Here is a 27,071-nt window from a genome sequence, read left to right on the forward strand (position 1 = left end):
TGGATGCAAAGAACCCCAAAGCATTGTTTTTACTGATAACATTATCCATTTTATTGTGAAAAAAGTTGTTGCTTTTCATACACTAAGAACTGTACAATCAATAATTTAAAAAAGTTCTTATTTTCCCCCCATTGTCGTTGTTGAAAGAACATCCGATAATTACGCAAGTTATTCAGCAGCTTTTAGCTTCAACCAACAGAAAATAGTGTTTACAACTGTGTTCCTACTGCTCCACCAAATCACATTTCCCTTTATCCCATTCACGCTTATGGAAACCACCCCTTTGGCAACACCAGGAGGGTCCCATCATACTTCCAACTATCACGCACAAAAACCATGAGCGTGATTTTAAAATAGAGGCTTCGATTACGAAGAGGAAAACACTTTACAATACCAAAAAAAAGATTGAAATGGAACGTTCTAACTAAATCACAGAGTTTCTTTGCACTGTATGATGTGCAACGATATTACAACTTGTGCTCTCAGGTGAGAGGCTCAAAACTAATACCTACTCAAGATTCTGAAGATGCTCAAAAAAGGAACAAAACACTTCTTTGTAGTATTTCTATTACCACAGCCTTTCAGGATTATTAAAACAGGAGAACCAAAACACCTTCTGTGGACCCTTTAGTATTTACGTCACCCAACAGATGGACACTATTATGCACAACTGCTCTAAATGCACCACCGACAAGTGCCAGGTTCATTCTATTAGCTATAGCGACTGCGAAAGCCCTGGAGCGAATAGCTTATAGGTCAAACACCGAGAGCTTAAAGCCCTCTAAGGGAAGTTTAAAGGCCCCATGATGGCAGCCGTCGCTCAGCCGGGTTTAAACAGGCTTCATTGGGCAGCTTTTGCCGCTGGAGGCCGGGGCTCATCCCTGAGATGAAGAGGGTGGAGTAGGAGAGAGAAAAGTGGGGGATTTGATCAACTGAAAAGCATCCATAATTCAACAAGCACAGCTCATCAGATCCGGAAGAAAAGCGCAGATGCTTCTGACACGTTTTGGGATCTAAAGGGAGCACTATGACGTTTCTATTGTGCTTGATATATAAACGGGCTTATTATCCTTCATTCGGACATACATCTATAGAGAAGTCATGCTGCGTGTGCAGATTAAAAGAGCTTCGAGCTAAGACCTGACTTTTGAACTCATGCTACAACACTGAAAACTGGTAGAACACATGTGTGATTAAATCACGGAGCATTTTAGCCAGAGACTGCTGAAAATATCTCAGGAGAGAACTGAAATGTTGGAGATATCAATGAGAAAATCAGGCTGCAAGGCTTGAAGTCTGAACGTGAGTGGTGAGGTAATTACAGTGTAGGGTTATAATATTGGAAATATGACAAATAACCCCAAAAAAGACATGCAGGAAATGCAAGTCAGAGAAAGAAAGTAAAAAAGAAATAATAAAAGAGATTAAAAACCCTTTGCCAATACTATCCCCTGAGGAGAAATTTCCCGCAATCCTTGGTTTCTGACCCAAACGAGGAACAATTGATCAAAGTTTGCTGGATCTTCATAGTGGAAAGATGGCGAATAAAAGGTGCCGTGGAAATGTTTGTGCCGTCAACCTAGTGCTCCCGCAGTCCACATTCTCTCTGTTGATTAAGTCACTGTGCAAATGACCAGCAAATTCAGACACGACCAATTCGCAGTGCAAATCACATTTTTAATACATCAGTTCAAATGTAAGCACTACAAATGGCATCAGCCCTCTCACTGAAGGTATGCATGCAAGACCATGTGACCGTTCAAGCTTCAGCTTTTCTACAGGGAAAACAGGCTCTTGCAAAGAACCAAAAAAAACACCATATGCAGAGCGCTGAGGATTAGGAGTGTGAGCAAATAACACAACCAAAGCGAAAAAAGCCCATAAAGCAACTTCAAAAACGCAGCCGCTCAGCAGCCACTGCAGGGTTTGATCTGCACAAATTCTCCAGCAGAGGGCGCTAGCGTGGCAGGAAACATGCTGTAGGTGGTCACCGCAACAAATATGCGAGTGATAAACGGTGTACTGCAGCAGGGTGAGAGAGTAACGTGGCTCTTTGTAGCAGCAGGAAGTGCTCTTTCACTTGCTGCTTTCCCCGTGTTGAGAGGTGCCACACCCGTGTTGCGTCATCGACCCAGCCCTGTGTCGGTTTCCTTGTGTGTTTGTCTGTGTGCACCTGAGTGTTATATAAGTGAAGGGAGGGGGGGCGGCCCGTCCCTGTGCCTGGAGGCTAGGAGATCTTACAGTTGTTCCTGGTGCAGTTCTGTGGTGGACTCTGAGGCGGCCGGATGGATTTGGAGCGTTTAAGACTGTTGCCTTTGCTGCCTCCGGCGGCATTGGCCAGCGAATAGGAGCGGCCGTGCATCATGACAGCATTCATGCCGTTCGCCATGGAGAATGACTTCAAATGGCTCTTGATGGCCACAGGAAGTGGCAGCTTATCGATTAGGTGCACAGGGGTGCAGGAAACAATGGCACGGCAGCACAAGTCCTGCAGACTGAATACTGCAAAAACACAAAAGACAAAACACACACACACACACACACACACACACACTTCAGTTAAAAGACAGAAACGATCGAAACAACCTGGAGGCTGAAGCATTACCATAAACCATTAAAACAACAAAAAAATAAGCAAATGGTACTCTGGGGATTCAACAGTAGCTGCCTCTGTGCATCTGCACGCTCAGATCATTTTTTATTCTCTTTACAAAAGTAATGAGAATGTTTTAAATTATTCAACATTCCCTCAGCAGATGTTAACGCTGCCTGCCTGCATCTCTTTTCTGACAGAGGCAAATGCAAATTATGAGATTCACATGGGAAGCTTGACATTGGAATGTTAGTTATCGGTATTAGAAAGTGATCTACATGGGGAAAACCCTTGTTTGGTACGTTTAGCTTAAAAACTATGGGAACAGCTTGGTGCCATTAGCAAGGCTTTTTTTTTTGACACTCAGTGTTTGAGACTGACAACCGTATTTACAAACAGGTGCAACTGTTTAAAGTAATAATGAATTTTCTAGTTCTTACTATGGTTTACAGGAGGTTCTCATCTCTCAATATTCAGGAACAATGCCTGTAACCAAGAAAAGCAAGTTTCTTAATATAATATAATATAATATAATATAATGTAATGTAATATAATATAATAGAAAACACATTGTAATTAATAAAATTTTTATATCCGTTTTAATAAGGTTTAATCAATTTTAATCTTTTAATCAATTTTATTTTCTTGTTTTTTATTCTTGTGTATGTAAAGCACTTAACTAATAAACTTGCCTTGCCTAACCTATAATATAATATAATATAATATAATATAATATAATATAATATAATATAATATAATATAATATAATATAATATAATATAATATAATATATGCGTTGGGCAAAAATGTATCATAATTAATTGCATCCAAATTAATAGTGTGTTGACATATACGTGTGTGTAGTGTATATTTATTATGTACTTATAAATGACTACATGCATGCATTTATTTGAGAAAATGTTTATTTACATTTAGCTAGAAAATGTATGCATCTGATACAAAGTATATATAAATTTAAATATTTGATTTGTTTCTATGCATGCGTATCACATATACAGCTGAAGTCAGAATTAATAGTCTTCCATTGATATTTTTTCTTTTCTTTTTTAAATATTTCCCAAATGATGTTTAACAGACCAAGGACATTTTGACAGTATGTCTGATAATATTTTTTCTTCTGGTGAAAGTCTTATTTTGGCTAGAATAAATGCAGTTTTTAATTTTTAAAAAACATTTTAAGATCAATATTATTAGCCCCTTTAAGCTATATGTTTTTTGATAGTCTACAGAAAAAAACACATTATACAATAACTTGCCTAATTACCCTAACCTGCCTAGTTAACATAATTAACCTAGTTAAGCCTTTAAATGTCACTTTGAGCTGTATAGAAGTGTCTTGAAAAATATCCAGTAAATATTATGTGCTGTCATCATGGCAAAGATGAAATAAATCAGTTATTAGAGATGAGTTATTAAAAGTTTTATGTTTAGAAATGTGTTGAAGAAATCTTCTCTCCGTTAAATAGAAATTGAGATAAAAAATAAACAGGGGGGCTAATAATTAAGGGGGAGGGGCTAAAAATTCTGACTGCAACTGTACAATATCTATCTATCTCTCTCTCTCTCTCTCTCTCTCTATATATATATATATATATATATATAATGTCAACAAACTTTTATTCTGAGTGAGATTAATATAATATAATATAATATAATATAATATATGTCAGTTATCGTTATTTATTTCATTAAGCAAAGTTAAGAAAAAAGCTGTACTTTTTGTTAGCTATTATTACAACAAACATTAAAAATAATTGTTTTCTGTTAGAATAATTTCTAAAGTATTTGTTAATATTCAAAACAATGACTTGAAATAAAAATCCCATGTAAAATTATAAATACTTACAGTACAGATATCTTGACTGTCAACATTTGATTGATATATAAAGTAAGATAATATAAACTAAGACAATGTTTATATAAAGTAAGATAACATATTCTGGTCCTTCATGAAAACAGCCAAGTAGAGCAAGGTAGAGCAGAAATCGCTGCCATTTTGAAAAGCTTGTTGAAAGTGCTTCCCATCTTCAGAACGGCAGGATGCTGCTTCTGCTAAACAGCTCATCTGAGGCACTGCAAGGTCTCATGGGAAAATCCCACATAATAGTGGAAACAGACAGAGAAAGAAGTGCCTCGCTGAAAGCCTTCTGCCTCTAATTATGCTGCTCCGGACTACATAACAGTGTGGTTTTCTATGCTAATGGAAAGCTACGCTGATCATGCCAGCATTTCTCCATCACCCAGAAGGTTAAAACCAAACATTTCCACTGTATAGCTGCATTTTAAATGGATAGATCACCCAAAAAACGAAAATTGCCATCATTTACTCACACTTGACTTGTTTCAAGGCAGTTTTTTAACAGAAGATATACTTAAGAATGTTAGAAACATGTAAACATTTGATTTCAAAAGAAAAAAACAAATACAGTGCTCAGCATATACAAGTACACAGCCCACAAATTTCTCATCTAAATGAAAATGTTCTGTTTATTCTGTTATTATATTTGTGCATATACATTAGTGTAGTCAGTACTGAAGCCACATCTGGAGACAATTTAACAAAATAACTTACAATAATGGTTCAAAAACTAGTAGACCAAAATTATATGTTGGGGAAAATATTAAATAACACTTTCATAAATAGCAAAAAATAAAAATCAAAAATCAAAAGAAACAAAAAATATATAACATTTTGTTGAAATTTTGTAGTTTGTATTTTTTTGCAATATTTTTCATGAATTATCTCTCGTATACTTTTTGGTCGTTTCAATCCATCATCCCCTTGCACCCCAGCAACATCACCCTGGTTTCATGATGAGTTTACAGGCCTCTGACGATCCCATATACATACGTATAAATAATTTATTTAATCGGTTTTCCTTTTTTTCCCCTTTCCAAAAACCTGTAATTTTATCTATTGTATATTCTACCTTTGGTAAGGGTTTTTGTAAATGTGTAAAAATGTGTCAAATTAAGACCAATTAATATTAAAACCACACACACACACAAAAAAACAACAACTCAAGTTTGGAAAAAGTAAAGGGTGAGAAAATGATGACCAAATTGTAATATTTAGGTGAACTATCCCTTTAAAAATGTCAGGTAGAATCTGCATATGTGTCACTTTTGTGTAAACAGACGTTGCTGTGTTAAACATTATCCATAAAGTTCAATTTAATTTGTCATAATGAGCATGTTCAAGAGGAAACCTCACCTCTGTTGGGCCTCCAAAACTTCTCCATGCCGTGCCTCATCAGGACGATGCGCGAGAGCTCCGTAAAGGACTCGATGACGTTGAAGTTGCAGAGGGGACTCACTTCAAAAAATGTCATGCCATTCTTTTCTGCATATGCCCGTGCCTGTTCCGTGGGAACCTGTCGCTTGAACGCCAGGTGCAACCGGTTACCCACGAGAATACGGGGCACTCCAGGTGCATGCTGGGGAAAAGCAGAGAGACAAGAAAGCGAGTTTCAAACGGGGGATGGGGAAGACCGGAGAGATAAAATACATAGAGTGGAAGATACACAGTGCTGTCAGACTTAGTGAGTCTCAAACAGTGACACAGCTGGCCTGTCTCATTTATTTATCCAATGAGTCCTGTCATATCTGTGCCTTTCTCTAGTCCACAGAGAAAAAGAGCACTCGCTCGTGTCTAGAAGCTGTCCTGAACAGTGCGCTTACATCAAACATGGAATGTGCAATATGACAACATATATCAAACGGACTAAATAAAAAGTTTATCATTTCATATTATGCTCTACTGTTTATTTCCTGGTGTAATACTTTTTCATAATTTATATGAGCACTATTGTACACGCCATTACAGAAATGTAGACAGAATCATGAATAACATGGTGAGAAAGTTGCATTCTTGAAAGTGCAGTGTTTACATTTTGCATATCATTTGACAATATGGTTTTATTTTTATGTTGGACCAGTAATTGTAAGTTTATGCATAAATATTAACTTTTTATTTCTATATATTTTTTAAATCAAACATCCATCATTGCTCTAAGTGTTTAACATGAGAAATATGATCAGATATGAATGAGCAAACTTCTGAGTTTATACTTTTTAAAAGTAAAAAAAAATCCTTGGTATGTGGTATTAATTACTATTGATCTACTAATATTAATCAACTATCAATTGACAAAACATAAATGGTACTGTATTATGATATATATTGTTATCAGGATATTTTACTCCTTAAAATCGAAGTCTCGATCAATAGCCACAACTGGAATGAGTTTGACTGGAAAACAAAAATTAGGTTTTTAGAACACCATTGATGGTGTCAAAATATGTAAACAGTCCAGAGTCAGAGGAGTGCTGGAGGGGTTGCAGGAATGTAGGTAATCACACACACATATTTTGAGAATGTCCGCATTTTGGCAAGGGGTAAAGATTGAGATAATAAATTATGCAGTTAGATCTACCTTTTATTCCCCTGGTTTGCTTGCTTGAAGGGATAGCCCCAGGATGTAAATAATAAAAACCACAGATATATACTACGTATTCTTTTACTTAGTGCAAGAAAGTCTATAACAATAAATAGGATGAGGCCACACCCCCCCAATAATAGCACAGTGGACAGAAAAACTTGAATCACTATATAAGGTTCTATTTTAGCGATCTAGCCACAAAGTCTAAAGCGCAGGCTGCAAAAGCATTAAGAGCATGTCCGAATCCACTTTTGCTATTTAAAGGCCAGAAAAATAAGCTCTGTGCCGCGGCACATGGTCTAACAGGGTTGAGCTTATTCTCTTAATGAGTTATGGGTGTGTTTTAAGAATAAACAAATCAGAGTCTCACCTCTCATTCACTTTAAGAGTCAGTTGTGTCATGCCATACCGCATTTGCTATTTACATGACGGACTTTGAGTTGAGTCCTCAAAATAGCAACATGCCAACAATGCGCCTTAATACACCTCTTTTCTAGACCGAAGCACCCATGAGTCCACAAAGTGGTGCAAATGGATTTGCTATTTAAACAACGTGGTGAAAAACTGGAAAATTAAGGTTGCGTTGGTTGGTCTGAAAATAGCAATGCGTCGGGGTAAACAGGGCTTGCGCCTTATTGCGCCAGGTGTATGATGGGGCCAATAGAATGGAATATATGACTGCTCAACTTCAGTTGAAATTGAATATTTTTAAACAAAGATGGTTACCTTTTACTATGTATCTGAACATGGCAACAGGATATAGTATTTCCAGTTTTATCCTTTGAAATTTGAAAATGATGTGTGTGTCTTTTTGTAATTTGTTTTTATTTACTGGTAGTGTTACTTGTTGTTATTATAATTTATTTTTAATAACTATATAAATAAATAACTATACTATACTAAACTACTAACTAAACTATACTAAATAAATAGATTGATTAATTAATTAATTCAGAGTCTCAAATGATTGGATTTTTACATTTCATACATTATTCATATTAATGTGCATTCACTTTGCATGAAAGCATTATGCCTAATTTACATGACATGCGTGTGCATTTCATTTTGTTCTTTAGCATTCTATTCTCATTCCATTGTTATTCAATCTGAAGTATTCTAAATAGGTGGACATGTTATGTGGTGGAACATTTGCATAAAACACACTCAATTCCTTTCCATGTAAGGGCTTTTAACACGACTATTAAGCCTTTCTTCACTCTTGTCAACCATAAGCTACACTATTCTCTCACTAGATTTTCCAGCAACGTCCAGTGTTACTCTCAAATCTAGTTCAAACACAATAAACACCTTGTATCTGAGACAAGGGTTACAAAGCTCTCATTAGCCTAATCCAGCAGTACAGTATATACACTTATATCTGCGTGTGTTCTTATTTAAAAGAAATTTGCAGGTCAAGCTATAACCATATGTTTCTTACGTTCATGGTATACGATTAAATACATTTAAGATATAGTATAAAACAATTTAACAAATAATGTATGTTGTAAAAAGTATATCAATATAACTAAATATATAAATAAATCTAATGTAATAAAATAAATGTAGAATATTTAATATAATGTATAACTAAATCATACACACACACACACACTAAAATGTTGATTAAATGGAAATATATTATTGTAAATGTACAGTAATTATAAAATTTACAACTTAATACAACTTTAATTATAAATAACATTTTATATAATTTTTTTTATTTCTAATTGATCAATTAAACATAAAAATATGTATGAAAGGGATTTGTTTTTAGAATCTGCATTTTTCATACCTCCACCAAAAACAACAAAAAACAAAAACAAAAAAACCAATAAGACCACATAGAGATAAACAAAATATTAGTACTGCTTGTTTACCATATCAGCCAACATTAATAATATATACCATCTCATGTATTGATAATCATCAGGAAACTGGTCCTGAGCAAGTCCACTGCAGTCTAGGACACAAACTTTCTGACATGATGACTTTATCAAACGCAGGGCATCTCAAAAATAAATCAACCTGAGCGCAATCGTACTTTTTCATACAGAATGCATCGTCCAGGTTAAGCACAAGTACCATTTAGAGCTGGGTAATTAATCGAAAAGTAATTGAAATTGACATTCAGAACCTATAATTGATCAAGTTTTTCCAGGACAATTTTTGCAATTACTTTCCCCACGTGTCACGTGACCCCGCTCTGTAAAGGTGGCTGATTTCTACTTCTATGGCCACTTTGCAGCCACATCTGATCTCTGGTCAAGTAGGATGATGGACCCATTCTTGAGCCTTGCTTTGCACTACATTGACGAGGATTGGAAGCTGCGCTAGAGATGCCTTTTGATGGCATATAAAACTTGTCAGTGAATTATGAGGGCAAAAAAATGCATTAAATAAATAAAATAATCCTTCATTAATCGTAATTGAGTTAAAATGTTCAATTAATAGAAATGTTATATTTTAGGCCAAATCGCCCAGCCCTAGTACCATTATGATAAACACAACACATCATAAATAAACAAACAACATCAAGTCATGTGCAAGTTTCCATACATATATGTCATTATGAAGCAGTAAGCTCACACTCCAGACCCAGTCTATCATGAACAAGCTCAGGACAGTTTAACATTGCATTGGGTTAAAGGTAATAATGTGTTTTAAAAAAAGTGTCCAACACAAAAAAAGGATCGTTTCACTTCCCAAAACTTCAATGTTGTTTTGGCTGTATATGGCTTGTATTTTATGAATCGTCACCAAAGACTACATTTCAGCTTAAAAATAAAAAAATCTACATCCTTGAAATAAATCAACGGAAAATGTTTGGGTGAACTATCCCTTTAATTTGCTAAATGTTATTTGCTTGCTGGCAAAGACTTTAAACATTTCCAAATACTAATGTGATGCTTACTGTGCAAATCCCTGCACCATGCACCCTTCCAAAGCTCAGCAAGGTCAAAGTTCGTTCTGCAATGAAATGACTCACTGTGAATCATCAGCTCAAGTCTGACTCAAGTAACTGCAGCAAAGTCAAAGCAGAGCCTCGAGTATTTCAATATTTACAAAAGCAGGCCAGGAGTCCTTAGGTTTACACCTCTGCTTGCAAACTAATGCAACATGCTAACCCCATTTTCGGTGAGCAGCCAGTGCTTTTGTGTGGAGAGAAAAAAAAAAAAGTCTACAAACACCAGATCTGCATGTTTGCACGGAAATATACAGTTCTCAAACAAGGAAGGAAGGAAGAGACTTTAACAGTAGCCTATATGTGAAAGGGGACTGTAGTACGGAAGGACATCCTCTCTGGATATCAAGCACAGGAACAAGAGGAGGAAGGAAGAGGAGAGTCGGTGTGACACTGTATGTTAAGAAGCTGAATTCTCCTCGCTGTAAAGTAACTCTTCTGTTAATTAACAGTTTCAGTACTTTGTGATTCACAAGTGTTTTCTGTTTATTTACGGTTGTGAATTGCATTATGAGACCTGGATCTCTGCTCTGTAGAGTTGAATTTTCAACATCATTCAACAGTTTAACAAAGTGACTTTTGTTGACATTTTAGTAATTTGAAAAAAGATAATTATATGCAATAATATATAGAGAAATAAGTTTGTAAAATAACAGAAAATGTACTGCTAATTTACTACAATGTTTTTGTACTGTAATATACACCAACTCAAACGATAAATTAGGGCTGCTCAATATTGGAAAAATCTGATATTGCGATATTTTATTTTTAATAAATATTTTGATACAAATACAGTTTCACAAGATGGTTTGAAGTGCACCGTTTGACGGTTTTAAGGTGAGTCTAACAGTATTTAGGTACAGAAACTGAATGATTACAATGCAAAAAAATGTTTTCCTTTGCTTTGTCTCATTTCTAGTCCAAATATCTCAACAAAATTTTGAGATCAAGTAAAAACATTGTTTTGTTTTAAAATTCAGATAAAATAAAGAAAAATTAAGAGTTTTTCCCTTTAAACAAGCAACATTATCTGCCAGTGGGGTAAGTTAAATCTTGTTTTCACTTAGAAATTTAGATTTGGACAAGAAACAAGACAAAAACTCTAAGCAAGCAAAACGTTTTTGTTGTTGTTGCATATATCGTATAAATACAGTGATTAAATGTAATTCTGTAGCTCTTAGTCAACTAATCCAGACTTTATATTGCATATCTTTCTGATGTGACTATTGTGGATGCTCACATTGCAATTTCGATGCTGAAACTATATATTGTGCAGCCCAACTAGTAATGGGCCGGTATAAGATATGATGATATCCTTCGTATAACCTTGAATTGAAAAAAAAAAAATGTGATTAGGATTACTGCTCTAAAATATATTCTTTTTAAGTGTCTGGGTAAAAAAACAAGAACTTTTTCCTCCTTTGAAAACAATATATTTTATTTTAATAAACATTTTAAATATAAAAAAAACAGTAGCTTTTAATGTCAAGGGTCCTTTTTTGCTGGGGATACGGTTGCCCTAAAGAAACTAAAAAGAAGTTGTTTCAAAAAACATGCAAAAATAAAACTAAAACTGTACATACACCATAGGAACGGTATAACAGAATCTGGCAGTTTTAAAACCTTGACTTTTCCAAACTGCGATAAACCTTGTAACCGGTTATTGTCCCATGCCAACTTTAAACTAATAAAATTTTGTATAAAAGTCACTTTTTTCAAACTTTTCAAGGTTGAAAGTTGTTGGAAGAAAGCTCAAGGTCCCATAATGCAATTCAAAAATATAAATAAATGGTGAAAAATAAAGCATAAATACATGAATCTCAAAATAAGGAAAACTGCAAGTTTACAGATATTTTTTACAGTGTATATATAGACAAAAAGTGCACACAACAAATAAAATGCAACTCTGAGGCTGAAAGATAGACCTTGATAATTACTGCACAAGTATATTTGTGATATTTTAGTTAAAATTTTACCTCATCAATCTCCCTGATCCAGCGATCTATCCCATCAAATGACCAGCGGTTGGTGATGTCATACACTAACAGGATCCCCTGCAGAGGACAAACAAACATGCATTGTTAGCCGGTATCCTGTTCATGCAGCGAAGAGGGACTTTAACAGACTTACAGGACATGAACAGGTTAGAACTGCACGCTGGAAAACCATTTCAACACATGACAAGCAAATGAAGACGAAATCAAATAAAGTAAACATAAAAATCACAATAAAAGAAAAGCTCAAACTAAATGAAACTAACAACAGTCACTGGAAAACTAATTAGCAGAAGTAAAAAAATGTTTTAACAAGAAATAAGCAGCATTCATTCTGTGGGAGAAAATCTGACCTGAAGAACTTGTAGATGGTGATTTTACAGCCAAACAAGCGGGTCAAGCTCATGATTATATACACAAACATATTTTCTATATAAACACAAAACATGTTCAAACTTTTCTTCATTTGCCCAAGAGTTTAAATAGTTAATATTAAAGTCTTAACTCTTTGTAATTTGTTTAGTGCATGGTTTTGGATTAAGTGTCCGATTAAAAATGTATTTTATTCGTATTACTGAGAGGTTTGCACAATTAATGCAAGTTAATGTAAGCTGTGCAGACATTAGAATTTGCTCAGGTTGACACTAAATGTGTTCTGTTGACTGTTAAACTAGAAACACTGAATTTTTTTAAATATAAATCAAATAAAAATGTTTGCAAAATTTAGTGTGAAAGCAAATTTTAAAAATAGTAGCGAAATAAAAACTATAATAACCTTGACTCCAAGTACACTAGTTTTATTTTAAATTCTTGTGGACTATGTCAACTTGTTTATAGCTTGCGAATGTCCATTTTTTGCTCTTGGCAGAGCACTTAGCACAACACAAGTCTGCTGAGCAAGAGCAAACAGTGACACATAAACATTAATGTGCTTTTACCTGCGCTCCCCTGGAGTACGACCTGAAAATGGTGCAAAACCTGCCTTGTCCCGAGGTGTCCCTGAAAACAAACAGAGGCAAGTCAGGACAAAAATGTTGACAGGTCTGTAAGCACTGTGTCAATAAAGCTTGATGCATGAGCTTATCTTCAAAACACTGCAAGCTCCACTTACAAGCATCTTCCTAATAACCAAATTATACTTCAGTTTTTAGAGATACACAAGCACATTTTAAAAAGAGAACAGAAAGCTAAACTCATCCCACATTAATTAATAGGGAACAAATTCAGTCTGTAACAAACTATAAATATTTGGGTGTGATGTTGGACAATAAACTTGACTGTATAAGGAAAAAGCTTCAACAGAGAATGTACTTCTTAAAGAAACTATTGTCTTTTAATGTTGACAACACATTGTTGATCATGTTTTATAGTGCTTTTATTGAAAGTATTGCAACATTGTGTGTAATCTGTAGGTATGGAAATGCTTCTGAGGTCCAGAAGAGGTTGTTGGGAATAAAACTGTAGAGCACTGATAGTATATACAAATAAAAGTTAACTAACATGACATTATCATCAGCAAAACCTGTGCATACTCAATTTTTCTAACCAGACCTGCAAGGTAACACATTTCGAATTGTTTTTGCACTAAACAACAAGGTGTCAAAACTGAACGAAGCTTTTCACAAAAGTGGTTGCAAAAGAAGAGCAGAGGAGATGAGAAAGCACTGAATACGGCAGAGGAATACGAGAATCTAAATTAAAAGATAGAATTAAAAACTTTCCGATTGTGACATACTGTAATAAGTGAAACAATAAGGTTTTGAAGTGCCTTTAAAACAGTGTTTCTCAACCATGTTCCTGGAGAACCACCAACACTGCATGTTTTGGATGTCTCCTATGTCAGTCACACCTATTACAAATCTTTCAGTATGTAATAAGCTGATGATCTGAATCAGTTTGTTTGGTTAAAGAGACGCGGAAAATGTACAAAGCTCCAGGAACGTGGTTGAGAAACACTGCTGTAAAACATCTAAAACACTTTACATAATTTAAATAGAAACCAAGAGTACACATACAGCATACAACAACAACCAATCAGTAGACAGAGATTTAATAACATGCACTATATGGATGAGCTTGTTTTTTTAATTCCAATGTGCCACTTTTCAATTGATTTTCAATGTAAACGCATCCTTAACGGTAGGGCTGCTCTATATTGGAAAAATCTGATATTGCAATATTTTATATTTCTGTGATAAATAATGTAATGTAATGTGTATTTTGATATATAGCGTGTTTTTTGTGTATGGCCATACACCCAAAGCGCTTCATAATCACGAGGGGGGTCTCTTCACACCACCACCAGATATTGCGATATGAATACCGTTTCACAAGATAGTTTGAATAGCTGTATTTGATGGCTTTCTGAGGAGTCTAACAGTTTTCAGTGACAGAAATTAAATAAACACAATAGAAAAAAATGCTTTTCTTACCGTTTTGTCTTGTTTCCAGTCCAAATATCAAAACATTCTTACAGCAAGTAAAAATATTGTTTTGTTTTCACCATCAGAATCAATAAGTCAAGAGATTTTCTTTAAAACAATCTAAATTATCTGCCACTGAGGTAAGTGAAATAATCTGGTTTTCACTTTGAAAAGTAAATATTTGGACTAGAAACAAGTCATCAATTCTAAGTAAGATTTTTTTTTAGCATAAATCATATAAATTCCGCACAAATACAGTGATTAAATACAATTCTGTAGTTCCTGCTCAACTATAGTTCAGACTCAAAATTGCATATCTTAGCGATGTGACTATTGCGGATGCACACATTGCGATATCGATGCTAAAATGATATAATGTGCAGCCATACTTCACGCATATGTGTTGCCATTATGCCCATCATGTTATGGAAACTGTAACTGTGCACTGCTCATTTGTGTATAATTCAAAGCCCTTGACCAGGGGTCACCAATCTCGGTCCTGGAGGGCCAGTGTCCCTCCAGGGTTTAGCTCCAACTTGCCCCAACACACCTGCCTGGGTGTTTCAAGTATACCTAGTAAGACATTGATTAGCTTGTTCAAGTGTGTTTGATTAGGGTTGGAGGTAATCTGCAGGATACCAGCCCTTCAGGAACATGTTTGCCGACCCCTGCCCTAGACCAATCAGAAAAACTCATAGGAGGGGGCAGCAATGCAATCTTCTGTTTTTAGAAATTTAAATCGTAAACTTCTGTTTACTTATGAGGGCTCTGTGTGGATATCCTCACACAAGTTTAGTGCTTTTTATTTTAAAATGATTCAGTTTTCATGTTTTAAAATGCAAAAACACATTCTGTGTGAAAGGCCCCTTAAAAACAAGCAAGAAGCATAAAATAAAGGCAATCAAACATGCTGTAACTACGCGTTTTGGGAACATTTTTAAAGGTTTGTAGCGAGTAAACAAACTGTAGACCTTGAGGTTGTTCATTCCAGAGGTTGGCAGCAGAAGTGCAGAAAGTCCTACCACCTACACTAGTTAACCACAATTTGTGTACTGCAAGCTAATTTTCAGAGCTAGGTGCGAGTATGAGCAGGGACATAGCAGAGAATTCATTAGGAGAGGTAGGAAGATGCTAAACCATGACTGGTCTTAAAAATTAAACCACAATCCTAAACCGAATATGATAGGGCTTTTAAAAAGGAAGTAACATGGGCTGATTTTGTGGTGAGTGTAACTTCTTTAACATCAAAAAACACATACAGCAGGACTTGATTTTGTATATATTAATTAACTGGATTGTTAGTTCATGCTTCTGCATGTGTGACAGATTGATGCCACCCTCGTGCTGCTGCACACATCAGAGAAAGGAATGGATGCTTTCGCAAGAGAGGAAGGAGAAGCTATTTTAAGATCATGAGAGACCATGAATTAAAAAAAGATGAACATGGATAAATCATGCATATAACAAGCACTGCAAGCTTCCATCAAAATAAGACCTGTCTGTTTTGATTTCATGGTGACTTTTATCATCAAGCTCAAGGAGGACATGAAAGGCATTTTAAACGGCCCATGAAAAGCGTTCCAAATCTGTCACATAAGAGGTTCGATTTCAGTTGGGATGCTCCCTTGAAAGTCAGCTGCCTACATAGACAGTAAGACAGAGTTTAGAGTTCACCCAAATACATGATGAGTCAGACTCTTGTGTTGGCGTCACAGCCTAGAAAAACAGGTTTTCCACTGTGGCACGTCCGCACCCGAATAACCTTTCCAGCAGCCTACACTTTCTGTGAGAAATTTCTCGTTCAGGTAAATCAGCCATAATGGACTGGAAAGTGTTAAATGTGTCTGCAAAAGTCTGAGGAAGTTTCCATTTTTGAAGATTGCAGTTTAATGCTGTACTTCGGCAGTCACATCATCAGATATACCTAGCTCTGCAATGTGCGTTAGTAAAGATAGATGTAGGTCGTGATCAAAACCCTGAGGAGACTCTATAAGAAGGAATATGCAGTAAGACGCCCAATTACTATAAAGCATTACATTAAATTGCCCAGCACATTACTGCAGCCCATGGAAACTTCCTCAAGGGTTTTGAGAATTGCTCCTCGGGCTCTTACCACAATGTGTGTTAACGCTAATGAGCTTGTTGTTTGTCTTCATAATGTGTAATTCTGCTGTCTAACAATCCAATGCCTTCCTGATTAGCAAACTTCTCTTTCTCTCTGGGGGAAGTGGGGCTAAATGCTTTTATGGATGTATAACAGCGAGAGCTGCCTTTCTCAGGCTCTTTCAGTTAATGGAACTTTTGCTTATTTAAGATTTATGAGCTCTTTGTATTTTATATAAATAAATATTACATAAAATGTTATATTTTATAAAAATACTTTTGGTAATGCTTTAGTTTAAGGACTTATTCTCATTATTTTCAAGTGGCTTCTTATATGCCTATAAGATATTGTTATGTAATATATGATCTTATCTATGTGATATATGATCTTATTCTACATCAATAATTCTACTAAAACTTACTATTGATCATTCAAAATAATAATATAAATTAGGAGTTTGAGGCAAAAGTTATAGTTAAATGATTCATAAATAGCAAGAATTTGACATTAAAGTGTGACCATATTTGTCTTATAATCAGTTATTATTTATGACTCATTATTTGATAATAAATATACATTATGATTTAAAATCAACAGCAGTATTAAGTACATTATACTTGTATTAATATAGATATATTTTTAAATGATCTATTAAAGCTGCACAATATAGAAAAATTCTGACTGCTCCACTGTAAAACCAAAAAAGTTAAGGTAACTCAAATCATTTGAGGAAACCGATAGAAACAAACCATTTAAGTAATCCTAATGAGTACTTTGAACTTAACCCAGTTGAGTAAACAAATTATTTTGAGCACAGTAAAACGCAATAAATGAGGAGAACTCAAACCAACTGAGTACTGAAAAACCCAATAAGCTAAGGCAACTCAAACCGTTTGAGGAAACCGATTGCTACAAACCATTTAAGTTAAGAAACTAATCTACACGAGTACTGTGAACTTACTCCATTTAAGTTGAATTAATAAGGTATTTAATTATTACCTTCAACACGGAGTTCAAAACTCTCTTCAAATGAGTAGAATTAACTTTCAATAAATTGAGTTAACTACACTCATTTCATTTGATAAAGTTGACTGTTGCGTTTTACAGTGTATATTTTGTTTTTCTGGAATATATATTGTGATTTGAACAGCTGTACTCACTAATTAACGAGCAAAATGTAATAGATTAAAGATAAGTGAAATATACAGTTTTATGGTTTTCCAGGGAGTCTAACAGTATTCAGGTGATGGAATTAAAAACTCAAGTGAGAAATAACACTGTAGTCTTCCTTGTTTGAATAATCCAATACAATCCATCATTAAAGACACAAACACTTTAAACTCTCTTGAGCCTGAATGCTTTCACAGTCCTTAACACATGCAAATAATAAACTTTCACTCCATTATGGTTAAAAACTTCCACTTCATTAGAGTTAAAGTCTACAGTGACTTCACATATCTCATGTGTTCTAAACTGTGGCTTTTGGTCACCTATAATCAAAACATTGCATATTCTTCGATGGGACTACTGCAGAGTGCACATTGTGATATTGATGCTGAAACAATTTATTATGCAGCCCTATGACCTATTACTTATTTTCCCTATTATTCTTATACTACTAAAATAATAACAATAATAATAATAATAATAATAACGCAAAATAGTCTACTCATTTTCACTGCATTATAAAACAAATACCCATTTTTTTAAAAATACACATTTAATGTACGGCATATTATTAAGAAGAAATTAGTATAGATGTATTTTAAATATGTCACATAAGCCATTGCATCATTTTTATTGCATATTGCACATTGAAAATGTCCCATCTCATCTCTCCTGTTGACTGGGAAATTACCCAACACTCATATCCGTAAGGCACTGATTTATTCTTTAGAAAATCTAATTTGTGTCAGTCTCAACATCTGTTGCTGTAAGTGCAATGAGAAGAAAGACCTGTTATCTGTGGAATGAAGCCCTACCATAACACACTCGGGGCTTTCGCATGGGAGGAATTTTAGCATAGTTCCTAGAACTATTTGCTAAAGAACTCAAAAGTACCCAAAAAATGGGCTTGAGGTTAAATCAGTTGTTGTGGTGCCAGTCTGTTGTCTAGTTGCAATAACTATCTAGTGCAAAAGCACCTAAAGTCTCTAAACAGAAGATATCATTTCGCTTTTGCTTTTAGAAGGCAATAAGGGAGAAAGCAATAAGGGAGAAAACAATAGGAGTGACCACTTACCAAAGCTCTAGTTTAACTCTCCGCCCGTCCAACAGGATCGTGGTGGTCTTGTAGTCGATTCCTGCAGAATGATTAAGAGAAAACACTTGGATGAGGTCCTAACTGGTGTCTGTTTTTCATCAAATATAATGCATTGTTGTCGACCAAAAAGATAAATACTCTACGAAAAGTATCTGGAACTTGAAAAGCTTCAGACAACAGCATGATTGCATTAGGTGCACTCCCTAATTTAATTCCCAGCCAATCGGTCCTTTCATTAGAAGGCACTAAAGCTGAGATGGCCATTGTGATAGTGACTGTGCACATTCAGTGGAGAGCTTGACAGCTGCGAGCAATCTGCTGCGACTTAATGCTATCATCGCTGAAATGTGACCAGGACGCTTCCCATAAGGCGATTATCTCCACTGCTTATCTACTTTTATCATACAGAAAAGAATGAACATAGAACAGCTCCATTAGCTGAATGGAAAGATCTGCATTTTCGGGTGCTTCACAGCAGGTCAGCATTCAAACCTGCTTTTTGCCTTTAATAGACAGCTATGTGTCTAACAAAGGCGCACTGTGACTACTTCTATATAGGCCAGTGTCTGTAATATTCACCATGCCAAGAGCGCTTGTCTCGGTCGATCATCTTTTTGCATACTTGAAAAATCTGATGATCTGTGATGTTGACAACATGGACACGGACTTGTCCCCTCCTGTTTTTAGCAGCAAAGAAGTGTGTCATAATAAGGGTGGTTTTGGCCATTGCTGGTACATCGGTTTAAAAAAGGAAATCAACACGTTCCTCTCTGATTGCAGACAAAAACAAAGTCACACCCTTTTGTAGTCAATTCCAATTTGATATCAACTGTTTACTTCTGGCAGAAGCAGAAAACGAGGGGACACAGCAAAGGTGGAGTATGTGAACTAGTTAAATTCTACAAAAGGTTTTTGATAAACATTCTGAATACCATTTAAAATGCGTTCAGGTTAGGGGAACTAAACAATTCTTTTCCAACAAAGTTGTTGTTACGGTCTTCAGAATACTGTTAATTTAAAAGAAGTGCTATAGAGTGTAGGGAACTAACAAACACATTATATACATTCAGTTTTATTTATGACCTATTTTACATTATTTCTATGTGAAGTGATATGTGAAATACACCAAAGCTTACTGTCTGAGTACTTTTAACTCTTACTTTCTAGAAAAATCACATATGATACACACACACACACACATATATATATATACACATATACATATATATATATATATATATATATATATATATATATATATATATATATATATATATATATATATATATATATATATATATATATATATATATATATATATATATATACACACATCATGTTACATATGCAATATATATGCCATGCTAGAAAACACTACCATCACTACAACTGTTATCACTACTACTACTACTGACGATGACTACTACTACTACTACTGACTATGACTTAGCATGGGACGATAACCGTTTTCAAGGTATACCCCGGTTTGGAAAAGTCAAGGTTTTAAAACCGCAAAATTTTCTGTAATACCATTCCTAAGGTATGTGTATGATTTTTTTTAATTCACTTTTTTTTTTTAGGACAACAGTATCTCCAGCACAGGTATCACAGTGGTGCAGTTGGCAGCACAATCGCCTCACAGCAAGAAGGTCGCTGGTTCGTGGAGTTTGCATGTTCTCCCCGTGTTTGCGTGGGTTTCCTCCGGGTGCTCCGATTCCCCCCCAAGTGGGACATGCGGTAAAGGTGAATTGGGTAAGCTAAATTGTCTGTAGTGCATGTGTGTGAATGAGAGTGTATGGATGTTTCCCAGTGATGGGTTGCAGCTGGAAGGGCATCTGCTGCGTGAAACATATGCTGGATAAGTTGGTGGTTCATTCCGCTGTGGTGACCTCAGATTAATAAAGGGACTAAGTCGAAAAGAAAATGAATGAATAAATATCTCCAGCAGAAAAGATATTTAAAGATGCTTAGCCTGACATGTTTAATGCTCCAAAAAAATTGTAATCTTTCACAAAAAAAAAAAAAATTGTGTTCAAAGGGGTAAAATTGTGTTTTTTTTTAACCACATTTTGAAAGATATTTTAGAGCAGTAATTGCAATACCGTGATATTTTTATCCAAGGTTATCATAACGTCAGAATCTTATACCGGCCCATGCCTAACTTTGACTACTACTGACGATGACTACTACTGACGATGACTACTCCGACTACTGATGACGACTACTACTACTACTACTGATAATAATGATAACGATAATAAAGCAGTTGCTTTAGTATTACTAAATCAAATTGTACAAATATTTCTGTAATTTTTCAATATAAAATAAAAATTTATATTTAAGGTAATAAAATAATACAATCATGCAATATAAACAATTCTAAAATGGAAATAAATAAATTAATAATAATTATAATAATATAACAATAGTTACTTTACTATTAATAGATTTTTTTTATTAAAAAATTACATTGCTCAAATTTTTCCATTAAAGCAATAAAACACATAATTATACAATAAATAATAGAATAATTCTAAAATAATAATAATAATAATAATATAAAAAAGTTTTAATGCATTTATTTTTTGTTCTCAAACTTTAAATGAAAAGAAAGCAGGTAATAATTAACTCTTCGTTAAATCAAAGTTCCAGGTTTTTGTTTTGTGCACCCTAAAAATTTCAGCATCAAAATGGAGTAAGTGAAGAACCACATTTTTCAAGATCCTTTGATCATTCTGAGCCAGAACATGTCTGAAGGAGGGTCTTCTTTTTTATGCTCAGCAAGACAGGCACCATAAGAACTCCTGACAGGCCAACGTCGGCTGGTTCAGAGCCCATAGGCTTCATCCGTCCTCCATTATTCAAGATCTACAAGGGAACGTAACAAGAGGGAAATGGCTTGCACTTAAAAAGAACCACTGGGGCTGATTTCCTGCTGCTCTCTTTCCTGCAAAAGCTTTGCTCTTAAGCAGGGCAGCACATCAAGCCAAAGGCGCATCGCACTTCCTTCCTCCAGCATCCCTCCTCCTTCGCTTTGGGTAATTGTATGGGCAGATGGCTCAGCAACACGGCCTGACAAGGGCAGTACGGTGTAATTATCATCTCAGGTTCCAGCTCTGGGCCGCAGGCCAAGACTTCCCTGGCCTGCTGAGTGAAGACAGCCTGAAGCGGCTAGTTTTGAGGAAGAGCCTGGAAGTGAAAGATCCAGCAGGATTTGTGGACACCTGAGAGGGATCAAGTGGACAGTGACACGTGCGGGCAGGTTTAATTCAATTTAAATAACCTACCGTCAAAGGACGGAGGAGACTATACTGAATCAACTAGCAAAAGTCATATTCGGAATGGTTTTTTTTGTTTTGTTTATTCATAACAACACATTCAGATGGCCTGAACTGCAATGTGCACAGCTAGAACAGGGTGCGACTGAATTTGTGAGCTATTTCAAAGGCTACATGGGCATGAGAGAAATTAAACAAACATGCCCAAGGCTCAGAAAGGTAGACAAGCTGGTTTCTTACTGCATTTCAACAGCATGTGTTTGTATGCATTAGGGCTGGGAATCTTTAGGGACTATCCGATCCATTTCTGGGGGGTCAACATTTGATCTGATTCTAATTCTTAACTTATATTTTTCCTATTTCTTCTGCTGTACATTTATATATTTAGAACTGCACATTTTAACATAGTACTGCAATCTTCAAAATCGTTTATTTGTATTAAAGAATTATTCAGAATGAACAAGCTCAGAAAGTAAAAAAGCCATTAAAAAAAAAGAAAATTTGAAAAACAAACATCAGTGTTTTCCCTACCATTATATTAGAGGGGGCGCCCCACCCCGCACCCCAACGGCTGTGATATATTATATATGTGATATATTATACGGCTACTAATATAATTTAATATAATATAATATAATATAATATAATATAATATAATATAATATAATATAATATAATATAATATAATATAATATAATAGTAAGTGATGTTTAGCTACAAGCCTGACTTTCTGCTTGAACTTAAGGATTGTGACTATATTAGGAAAAAATCTATAGCACTGGTTTTGATACAGGACTAGGGATAAGATACATATTTTCAAACGGCATTGATTATGTGATCATTTATTCTTATATTTAAATCGTTCCAAACCTGTTTGACATTCTGTCTTGTGTAGAAGATAGTAACTAAATCATTCTCTGATCACAGAGACATTTTGAAAAATATCCTTCATCCATTTATGTTGCACAGAAGTATTTTAATTACAAGGTCTGCAATGACATGATAATGAGCATATCAATCCATGTAAATCACCTAATGGCCATTTCTTAGTGAATTACTTCTTTATTATGACTTGACCAAAGTACAAAAATATTAAGCAGCACTTGTGCATGAAATCAGATCAATTCAAGTCAATTCAGTCCCAAAATGCTCAAGCTGAACTATTTATAAATACGAGTAGTCTTTAAAAAAATCATGTGGCAGAGCTTTAAAGCAGATGAAAGCAAAGGAAATGTCTTAAATGAGGTCTATGAGAGGATCCTACCCTTCAAACTGTCAAACATCTAAAGCACTAAATAAAGCACCACCACTAAAGACATCAAAATGCATTTTTGCAGTTGAAAAGATGAAAATTCTCACCATTTACTCAAAAACTCAAGTGGTTTAAATCATTTAACTTTAAAGATTTTCTTTCTTCTGTTGAACACAAAACAACATATTATAAAGAATGTTGGAAACCAGTAGCCATTGACATCCATAGTAGGAACAAAACATACAATGCAAGTCAACTGCTGTTGGTTTCCAACATTCTTTAAATGATCTTCTTTTGTGTTCAACAGAAAGAATCAATTCAAACAGATTTGGAACATGTGAAGGAGGAGTAAATGAAGTAATTTCATTTTTGGGTAACTAGACAGACCTCTTTAGCCAAGGTTTGTTGGCAGTTGACCACCATGACTCATCATTAATATTAAATGATCATGAACTGTCCAGTAGAATGCTAAATTATTAACAACGCCACAGACTGAAGTGGAAAAAATGACAGCTCAAATTTCTAAAAACATTTTTTAAAGTTTTCATGGTCTTAGCCTTAATAACTCACCAATCAAAGTACAAAGTGTTACAGCAATGCTATTCAAGCCAAATTGCTCTGTCGATCACTAGCAAACCAACCAACATGTCTGCATCTGCAACTTTAGACTGTAAATATTTACAGTTGTTCACTCAAAGCCAGAGCAAAGACAAATCAATCAGAGTAAACACCAAAGACTCAATTTATATGAAAACAGACTGCATTTTAACAAGGCTTCTGTGAACCCAGGAAATCTCCAGAAAGCAAAACTGCATATGTCATTTAGCTCGTGGATTTAAAGAATACTACAGGGACAGTCCCCTTGAGGCAAACTGGGGTTAAATGCCTTGCTCAAGGGCACCAGCAATATGGGAACTGAACCAACAACCTTTTTGTTGACGGTATAGAAGGCTGCCCTTAAAGGCATAGATCATCTAAAAATGAAGATTTAATCACCCTCAGGGCAATTCAAGATATAAGACTGTTTTTTTTTAAAGTCTTTCTATCTTTTTAACCAGAAACTGTGTCCTTGAAGATTCATAAAAGTCAACGGCTACCAGCACACTGAGAGTCAAAAAACAGAGGCAAAACAAAACTAATACCAGTGACGCCTGAAAAAATATTTTGTGAGAAGCTAATTTAGAAATAGCATTCAGTTCATTGCCACTGAACAATATTTATTTTATTTAGAATGCATTTTCAGGCCATATTGTATTTCCTTGTACATTTTTTGACATCGATTTGTATCATCAAGGACAGTGGTGTCAGCTAATAATCTCCTTTAAGCCTCATTCACACTACAAGCGACTTGCAGAGTGCAAAGTGTCAAGCTACTATTCATTTCAACAGTAAGAGATGGACTTCCGACGACCTCAGTCTACGCGAACGACTTTGACCACTGGCAACAAGGTGGGCATGTTGGGGCACAGAACAAAGTTGAGAGTTCAGCAAAGAAAAATCTGACATCTACACGATAAACGCCATAAGGTTGAGTAAATAAACAGCAAAATTTCATTTTTGGTTAAACCACCCCTAAAAAGTTCATTGTACAGTTCTGACACCAAGACGACAACTTAAATGTTCTCCTAAATAACAGTTATAACATGAATCATATAGTCACATGATGTTTAAATCACAATCACATCATTTTTACCCATCACTCTTTACTATTCTGCCTTTGACTCTGTCGATATCTCTACATACCAAATACATAATTCATGTGAAATCAGTCTTTCAACCATCTGAGCACGTCAGAACGGCATCTCCCTTAGGGTTATATACAAATATCTGCAGTGCATTTTACCACCACTGAATTCACAAACGGCTCGTGGAGCCATCTGTGATGATTTTGAGTGCTCGTACAAAGCAACTCATTTGAAGCTGGACTGGCGAGTTCCCCTAGGACACTTCAGACAAGAGCCATCACTAAGAAATCTCTCACACCCATAAAGCACACACACTGTTCCCTAATAAATTCAGCCAACAGGATAAACAGCAGCTCATGTGTATGAAAAGGGACAGAACAAGAGCAACGCAGTTCCTATTTGCCCGCACACATGAGGCTCATTTGGATATATGAAAGGCATATCAGTCTATAATTGGTCTATCAGCTCACAAGCTTCAGTCTAATGACAGAGCATGTGATCTCATTACGGCAGATGGAAAGCTGTGAAATAAATCAAATTAAAAGAGATTGTGTCTAAAACTGCTGTTGCTGGTGTGCTATGCTTATCTTTGCAATGAAAACCAACATACAAACACACTTCAGACTAGTAATATACACTTGGTGCGTTTGGTATCCCATCACAGCTCAAGAACATATTCATAAACAACTCGTACAACTGAAAAATAAAAGATCTACTAAAATCTTTTTTAAATGATACACATTTATATTTATATTTCTACATTTCAAGAGAGTATAAAACATTTGGGCTCAAAAAAATAATGATGTTTGGAGGCGTAACAAATAAAAATTGCATTTATTTATTCAAGCAGAATTTTATGACTTACGGAAATAAATTCTTGCTTTGAATTTTTGTCATTTCTAGTCCAAATATCAACATTTCCAACCGAAAACAAGATTACTTTACTTACCCAATTGGTAGATAATTACGATTAAGGAAAAATCTCTTAATTTTGACTTGCTTTGACTCTTAAATAAACATGAAAACTGTTAGATTCCTCAGAAAATCGTTACTCAAATCATCTTGTGAAACCGTATTCATATCACAATATTTAAGCACAGAAAAATAAAATATCGCAATATCAGATTTTACCAATATTGTGCAGCCCTAACTTACATACTGTTTTTCAAATATTATATAGTAGGGAAGTATGCAATTTCATAACGCAGAAGATTATGGTTCAGCAAATCACAATGGAGATATGCATATTAGGGTTGCACGGTTTACCGGTACAATGGTACCATGGCTTCAAAATACTTGCGGTGCCCCTGTAGTTTGTAAACGGTAGTATCGTCATTGAAGGTTTAGATGATAATAATAATAAAAGATAATGTTGCATGTGGAAAAGTCACTAAAATGCTCACACATTTGTGCAACAATAGACATTTTATTTTAATGTCCTGTGAAGTACTTTAAGGTTGTGAAACAGTGTGGAATTCGCACCTTTTATGGTAGCCAATTGCACGTTTTCTAATGCTTCCATTTGAACACACATCTGAATCGGTTCATTTTTGTTCCTGTTAATATGATTTAGTAGCTACAACAACCGCAACAATCTCTTTAAAAAACGACTCACAGAGTGAAATTTTGAATTACTTTGGATTGTTACCTGATAACACTGACAAAAATAAATAAATAGTTGAAATACCCAAAATATCAACAGGAAACATTGAAATAATTTTTTGACCACTTCAAAAGCCTAATTTTGTTGGAAAATGCTCTTTTGAAAAATGTATATTTAGTTTAATTTGTATCTTTATTTTTATGTATTTTTTGTTGGTTAGTTATCTACAAAATAAACAACCCTAACCCTAAACCTGCAATAAACGAATCACCAAGGACCAAAATGTCAGCCAAAAATAATCTTTAATTTTACAGTGAAGAAAAAGTAACAAACAAATCGAATGACGTGAGGCTGAGTTTACGAACATTTTCATTTTCAGTTAAACTTTTACTTTAAGTGTCCTGTAATTCGATATTGTAACATAAATATATACAGCAACAGTTACATATCA

At 35.0% G+C, this 27,071-nt stretch overlaps 1 protein-coding gene across 1 annotated transcript in view; it reads right to left on the reverse strand.

The window, feature by feature from the left end:
* Positions 1–23: 23 nt before the first annotated feature.
* The window catches only part of rab40c (RAB40c, member RAS oncogene family), a 28,960-nt gene continuing 1,912 nt past the window's right edge, over positions 24–27,071 (reverse strand). Inside the window, exons 2-6 of the mRNA XM_056453512.1 lie at positions 18,782–18,842; positions 12,951–13,011; positions 11,995–12,072; positions 5,829–6,051; positions 24–2,502 (exon numbers count right to left, since the gene is read on the reverse strand). Of these exons, the coding sequence (XP_056309487.1) occupies positions 2,228–2,502; positions 5,829–6,051; positions 11,995–12,072; positions 12,951–13,011; positions 18,782–18,842 (698 nt within the window). The 3' untranslated portion in view covers positions 24–2,227. The remainder of the gene's footprint in view (positions 2,503–5,828; positions 6,052–11,994; positions 12,073–12,950; positions 13,012–18,781; positions 18,843–27,071) is intronic.

The sequence above is a fragment of the Danio aesculapii genome, chromosome 3 (genome assembly GCF_903798145.1).
Source record: "Danio aesculapii chromosome 3, fDanAes4.1, whole genome shotgun sequence".
NCBI classification, from domain to species: Eukaryota; Metazoa; Chordata; class Actinopteri; order Cypriniformes; family Danionidae; genus Danio; species Danio aesculapii.